Genomic DNA, 7,249 nt, shown 5'->3' on the forward strand with positions numbered 1-7,249 from the left:
TTTTTTAACACCCCCTGCAGTTGCTTGCACACACGTGCACAGCTGCGTGCACACCTGCAGGGATATTAGGTACACCCAAGCATGTGCGCACAAGCATACAGGGGTGTACGGCCGCACACCCTGCTCGTGCGTATCCACACGCACACCCCTTCCCTGTGTGTACACACACACAACCCATGGAGGTATCACACACACGTTCAGAGTACCCGCGTGCCTGTCAAATGCACAGTATCCGTGCGTCACACAACCTGTCACACACACGTTACCCCCGTGTCTCACATACAACCTGTCACCCCCATGGTACCATCTCACAGACAACCTGTCACACACACGGTACCCCTGTGTCTCTCACACAACCTGTCACAAACATGGTACCCCGTGTCACACACCTGTCATACGGTATCCTTGTGTCTCACAACCTGCCACACCCATAGTACCCCTGTGTCTTACACACAAGGTGCCCCCATCCCTCACACACAACCTGTCACACACACGACACCCTCATGTCCCTCACACACAGCTGGTCACGCTGTGGTGCCCCCATCCCTCACACACAACCTGTCACACACACGACACCCTCATGTCCCTCACACACAGCCGGTCACACCGCGGTCCCCCCACCCCTCACACACAACCTGTCACACCCAAGGCACCCCCCACCCCTCACACACAGCCTGTCACGCACCGACCCCCCCCGCCCGCTGTGCGCTCATACGATGCCCCGCACGTCACAGCGCCCCCGCGACCTCATAATGCCCCCGCGCGCGTCGCCCCCCCCAGACGGGAGCCCCGGCGACCGCAGCCCCGGCGACCGCGTCCCCAGGCGGCGGCGGCCCGGACGCAGACCGGCGAGTGGCGGCGCGCGCGGCGGCCCCACACAATGCGCGTGTCCTGCTCCCGCCCCCCCCTTGGCGCCTTTTCCTTCCCGCCACGTCGTGGCCCGGCGCAGCCCCTCCGGCGCGCGGGCCGCGCCCGCGGCGGCGCCCCATTGGCTGCGGCGCGGCGGGGCAGGCGGGGCCGGCGGCGCGGCCCCCGCGGCGCGGCGCGGCGAGGCCCGGCGCGGCGCCGCCCCGCGGCTCTCCCCGGCCCGCCCCCGCCCCCCGCTACTCCCGCGGCCGGCGCGGAGCCGCCGCGCCACACGGGAGCCCGGCAGCGCGCGGAGCAGCCGAGCGGCACGGGAGCCCGGCAGCGCGCCGAGGAGCCGCGCCGCTCCCGCTCCCGCTCCCCGCTCTCGCCCCCCGCTCCCGGCCCGGCTCCTCGCCCCCCCCCGCGCCGCGCCCCCCTGCGCCGCCGCCCGGCCCCCCGACCCGCGTCGCTGGCGCCCGCTCCGGTTCGGGTGGTGCCGGCCCCGGAGCCGCGCGAGGGGGCCGGGATGCTGCTCTCCAAGATCAACTCGCTGGCCCATCTGCGCTCGGGGCCCGGCGGGGAGCTGCACGCGGCCAAGCCGCAGCCAGGTGAGGCCCGGTTCGGCCCGGTTCGGGGCGGGGGGGGGGGGGGGGCCCGGTTGGGCTCGGCGCGGCCCCGCTGACGGCGCTGCCTCGCCCGCAGGCAAGGAGAAGGAGCCGCTGGAGAAGCTGTACCAGGTGGGCCCGCTGCTGGGCAGCGGCGGCTTCGGCTCGGTCTACTCGGGCGTCCGCCTCTCCGACGGCGCCCCGGTAAGTGCGGGGGGCGGCCCGCCGCGGGGGGGCGGGGGGGGGGCGCCGGGCCGGCAGGGCGCCGCGCTCAGCCCGCCGCTGCCCTTGCCTTGCAGGTGGCCATCAAGCACGTGGCCCGCGACCGCATCTCCGAGTGGGGCGAGCTGGTGAGTGCGGGGGGGGACACGGCGACCGGGGGGGGGGGGCGCCCCGTGCCCCCCGGGGCGGCGGCGCTGACGGCGGCGTGTCCCCCCCCCCCCCCCCCCCCCCGTTGCAGCCCGGCGGCACCCGCGTGCCCATGGAGATCCTGCTGCTGAAGAAGGTGGGCTGCGGCTTCCGCGGGGTCATCCGCCTCCTCGACTGGTTCGAGCGGCCCGACAGCTTCGTGCTGGTGCTGGAGCGGCCCGAGGCCGCGCAGGACCTCTTCGACTTCATCACGGAGCGCGGCGCCCTGTCCGAGGAGCTGGCGCGGGGGCTCTTCCGCCAGGTGCTGGAGGCCGTGCGGCACTGCCACAGCTGCGGCGTCCTGCACCGCGACATCAAGGACGAGAACATCCTCGTCGACCTCGCCACCGGCGAGCTCAAGCTCATCGACTTCGGCTCCGGCGCCCTCCTCAAGGACACGGTCTACACGGATTTCGACGGTGAGCCCGCTGCCCTGCACCCCCCCCGGCCTGCAGCCAGCTGCGTGCAAAGTTTTATTTTATTGCATTTTATTTATTTCATTCTATTCCGTTTTGCTGCGGCCGGGGGGGGGGGGGGGGGGGTTGCAAACGGGCCGCCCCGCGTTGCAGCCGCGGAAGGGCTGCGGCTGCTCCGCGCCCCTCGTTTGCCTGCGCTGGGTTTTTTTCCCCCATTGGGGGGGCGGGTTTTTCCCCCCCTCCCTTGGGGGTTTTTTTTGCATGTAACGGTCGGGGCCCCGGGCCTTCCCCGGGCCGCTGCTGCCCCCTTCCGGCCCCGGCGGCTTTTTTTTACAACCGAAAGTTTGTAAACAAGAGTCACGTGGTGGCGGGCGGGTCGCGCCGGTGCCGGTGCCGCCCCCGCCGCCGCCTCCCCCCTCCCCGGGGTCACTGGGGTGCCCGGAGAGGGGGCTTCCCCCCATCCCCGGCTCCCCGGAGGCTTTGGGAGCGGGCCGGTTCCCCGGGGAGCACGTCGGCTCCGTGCGCCGGGTCCGGGACCGGCAGCCGGCACCGCTGTTGCTAAACGACAGGCGGGAGGTGGTGGGAGTCTCGCCATCGATCGCGTCTGCAAGGTGGCAACACCTCAGTGTCAACTGGGGTGAACGCAACTGCAACAACCCCAACGACGTTAAAAACGAGCATTTCCTCGCCGGTTCGCCCTGAGCGATGCCTGCTCTTCCCCGTGTGACGAGTCCCCCGGGTCTCTTGCAGGCACCAGGGTGTACAGCCCTCCGGAGTGGATCCGCTACCACCGCTACCACGGCCGCTCGGCGGCGGTGTGGTCCCTGGGCGTGCTGCTCTACGACATGGTCTGCGGAGACATCCCCTTCGAGCACGACGAAGAGATTGTGCGGGGCCAGGTGTACTTCCGGCAGAGGGTCTCTGCAGGTGGGCACGTGGGGGGTTTTGCATCGGGGAATAGCACGCGTTAGGAGATGATGCTGGATACGCAAGCGTCCAGCTCTTGCTGCCTAGGGAAGGTTTTGATCTCTCCCTTGGTTGCTTGGAGGATGGAGAAGGTGGGCATTCGCCTTGCCATCCCTGCTCGCTCTCCTCCAAAAATTGGGGTATTTGGGTGTTGGGAGCAGCCCTGAGCACAGCTGGGGTAACGCGGATGGTGACACGAGAGGGGCAGGAGTCTCGGCCTTCCTCGCCTGACCCTTGGTTTCTCTCCCCAGAATGCCAGGATCTCATCAAATGGTGTTTGACCTTGCGACCCTCGGACAGGCCATCTTTCGAAGATATTTTAAACCATTCTTGGATGCAAGGTGTCCATCTACCACAGAAGACAGCGGAGATCCACCTGCACAGTCTGCTGCAGGAGTCCAGCAAATAACTCCTTGCATCTCCTGGCTGTAAAAAACAAAAGAAAACAGAATTCTTCTTCTTTGTGACTGTAGCACTGAGTGGGGATCATCACATGGGAACATCTACATCTTACTCCAGAGCTAGACCAAACTGGAGAGTCTGTCATCTAAGCGCTGGTGGCCACGATCCAACCTAGCTATCCTGGACTTGAACTTAATGGTCCTGTCTCCCTTGATATCTTGCCAATCAACTTCCAGTGACGTTTTACGGGCGCTCCCACGAGTGTCCCTGGCCTGCTGAATTCGGGACTGAGAGGATCGGAGACGTCACAGCGAGAAAAGCTTCAACCAGGGAAAACTGTTTTGGGGGTGGGGGGGGGTGGGCAAATGTTGTGTCCAAATAGTTGTCTCTTCTTCACTGTCACCGTGTTCCGAGTGCCTTCAGTTGCGATCTGGGCTGTGCTGGAGGAAATACTTGAATCTTCCTACACTGCTGCTTTTTCCAAGACTCGCCTGGGTATATAGCTACTTCTTCCCTTTCCGAAAAGGAAACAGGTCAGAAGAAACTTGGTCAGAAGAAACACGGGAGCGAAGCGGGTAACATCTTTCAGCTCCCGTGGCTTCCAGCGTGTGCTGCCTCGCGTGAACTTTCTTCCTTCGGCTCCTTGCTTCCCATGCCCTCACGAATGCACAAACAATGCAACCCAACTGAGCTGTAAATGTGTACAGGATTATACAGGAGCAAAGCTTGGTGTACAGTTGTTAATAATAGTAACATTTTACCTTTTTTTTTTTTTTTTTTTTCCCCTCCAGGTTTTGTTTTTAATTTATTTTCATGGATTTGTTTGGGGGTTTGTTTTTTGTTTTGTTTTTTTTAAAGGAAAGGTCCTAGCCAGTAGGATAACTTATTTATTTATTTATAACTCATGTGGGTCCCCGACCCATGCCTCGCTTTTCCAGCCGCTGATCCCCGGGTTTCCCGCGTGGGTCTCGCCTCCGTGTCCGTCCCGCGTCCCTCCCCGGGCCTCGCCGCCTGCCTCGCCGAGCGCTTCGGTTTGATGTCTCGCCGCCGCGCGGAGCAGCCGCCTGCTTCCCAGCTCTCTGTAAATAGCTCTGGTTGCTGTCGTTCCCTTCCACGCGCAGATCTCGGTTTGCAGATGAGTTTTGGGTTTTCCCCGTGGGGGGGGTTGTCTGGGGCGGGGGGTGTCCTGCGCGTGTGTGTACCTAGCGCTCTTCTCGCCGAGCCGTGGGGGGAGCTGGCCAGGGCTGTCTGCACTGTCGAGTCTGTACGTGTCACCGGTGTGTAGCCAGCGGGTTTTTGTTAATAGTTAATATTGTACAGGGGAATTCAGAAATCTTATTTTTTTTATACATGCGGTTTTAAATAAAAACAAAATTACTTGATCCCATGGCGACGTCTCTTATTGCGGGGCGCGCGGGAAGAGGGGAGCTGGGAGCGAGCGGGCCGCCGGAGGATCCGACGCAAACTCCGAAGGTCCCACCCAAAGGCTTGCCGGGACCAGCCAGCCCAAAGCAGCCCGGCGAGGGCTGGATCCAGCCCTCCGCAGGGCGCACGGAGGAGCGGGCGAGTCTCCGGGGAGAGATCAAAGGGGCGCGGAGCCCTCCTCGTCCCCATTCATCCGCGGGCGGCTGCGCCGGCGGCGTGGAGCGCGCGCTGGGAGCGGCGCGTAAACAAACATCAAAGCGCCCTTGCGCAACGCCGGATGTTGTCAGCCAAATTAAATTTTGGTAACGCGGATCCTGTTGCTCCGGCTCTGTCAGCGCAGAGCGTGTATTGCATGCCGGGTGCCGGTGGGTTGAGAAAGCCGCCCGAGGACTGTCCCCACCTCCGGCTCGGCTGTGGCTAGCACCGAGTGAGAGGAAGCTGATGCTCAGATTACGAGAAGTTGGTCGCTATCAGTCAGCAGCGGTAACTCCGCGCTCGAGCTTTTACCCTTCAAACTGTCAAACCCCATTGCCCAACTCCACGGTGCTTTGACTTTGGGGGTGTGGGTGGTTGTTTTTTTCTTATGTTTTTAATGAGCCTAATTTTAAAGCCCTGCTCTCGCTTGCCTGCCTCCGTTGCACTGGGAAGCACCTGCTGCCACCACCAAGGGCTGGGAGGTCTCCAGTTTGGCCGTCTTTGGGGCTGTGCATCTTTCCCTGCCCCTCCAAGCACAGGGCCTGTTTCCCTTTTTGCAGGCTACCTTGCAAACCTCCCGGCCGGATCTGACCCCGGGAAGCAGGACCGTCCTTTCCGACGGTGCCCTGGGTTTTCCCAGCAGGTTTCTCATTGGAAAACCTCCCTTTGCCCCCTGCAAAACCGAGGCCGTCAGAGCTGCACCCAAGCCTCGCGGGGCGACCTGACATGCTGCGTCGCTGCCGTTGGAGGAAAGTGTTAACTGCGTTGGTTTGTTTTGCTTTTTTTTTCCTCTTTTTTTTTTTTTCCTCTCTCTCAGCTGCATCTTTCATCTCTTCCTCGGGGCTGCTAGAAGCAGGAAGTGCAGCTCCAAACGGCTTCAAAGTTTGAGGCCTATTTTGAGCTGTGGTTTGCATTCAACCTCCTCTCTCTCTTTCCCTCTGGACCATCCGGGAAGCCGCTCTTACACGAAAGCAAAACTCCCCGCGGCTCTGCCTGCTCCGCAGAGCGGCCCCGGCGCGGCGGCCGTCCCCCCCGCGGGGGCCTCCGAGGCCTGGCGGGTGCCGCTATCGCTGCTGCCCTGCTCGGGGCCGGGCAGGGCCCACCCTTCCAGCGAACGCTCCCTAACTGCTGCGGCGTTTCCCAGAAACCTCGCCGCAGAGCGGGCCGAGCGGGTCCGGTGTCTGGGGGCTGCCGTGCGGATAGCCCCTCCGCTCCTGCCTGCGGCGGGTGGTCTTCGCCCCGTGTAGCCTTCTCTAGCTGCTCCCATCGCGTTGGAGTTGGCGTGGTGGTTGCTGGAGACTCGGTTGTCCGGAAAAGGTTAAATCACCCTCCTCCTGGCTGGCCTGAAAGTTTGGGGTATTTTCCTGCCTCCTGTTTCCCCTCCAGCCAGCAAGTCCTGAACCCGCTGGCCGATGGCAACCAACTCCGGCAGTGGGCTTGGTGCCTGGGCAGGTGCTTGGCAGAGGCCTACAGGCAAAAGGGGCCATAGAAGAGGATCAGGGTGAGATTTCGGGCCATTTCAGCCCAAAGACTTGAGAAGGGCCAGCGCTCATCACACCTCCAGCTCCCTTGGGCAATGGACGGGGCTACCGGCTACAGCTGTGCACATCTGTCTCCAGCCGAAGCTGCTCGGCCGTTTGGAAAGGTCTGGCCAGGGGAGTCTGGAGTCACTCGGAGAGGCAGAGCAAATGGGAAGTTTATTTTCCACATTTTTTTCTTGGGGACTGAAGACCAACACCAGCCAAAACGCCTGACATGGCTGAAAAACGGCGCGTGGGCACCGTGCAGGAAAGCTGCCCGGGGAGCGGGCCCGGCCCCATCGCGGGGACCACGTAACTGGGTCACCTCCAGAAATGCAGGAGACTCCGAGGGAGTTTGCCCCGCGTCCCGTCATGGGGAAAACATCCAGCTGGCCCCGAGGCGGCAGCCGAAACCCTTTGGCCCTCCTCGGTGCCGTGAGTCACACGAGCCATTTTAGACGCCTGC

The 7,249-nt window shown here is 63.1% G+C and overlaps 1 protein-coding gene across 1 annotated transcript; it reads left to right on the forward strand.

Moving 5' to 3' along the window:
• The first annotated feature begins 1,084 nt into the window (after positions 1–1,084).
• On the forward strand, positions 1,085–5,025 carry PIM1 (Pim-1 proto-oncogene, serine/threonine kinase). The gene is made up of 6 exons (XM_064498011.1): positions 1,085–1,454; positions 1,549–1,655; positions 1,751–1,801; positions 1,912–2,278; positions 3,026–3,202; positions 3,493–5,025. The coding sequence occupies exons 1-6, from the start codon at positions 1,373–1,375 to the stop codon at positions 3,648–3,650; spliced, it is 942 nt and encodes a 313-aa protein (XP_064354081.1). The 5' UTR covers positions 1,085–1,372; the 3' UTR covers positions 3,651–5,025.
• The last annotated feature ends 2,224 nt before the right edge of the window (positions 5,026–7,249 follow it).

This window comes from Dromaius novaehollandiae, chromosome 27 (genome assembly GCF_036370855.1).
Source record: "Dromaius novaehollandiae isolate bDroNov1 chromosome 27, bDroNov1.hap1, whole genome shotgun sequence".
NCBI lineage: Eukaryota > Metazoa > Chordata > Aves > Casuariiformes > Dromaiidae > Dromaius > Dromaius novaehollandiae.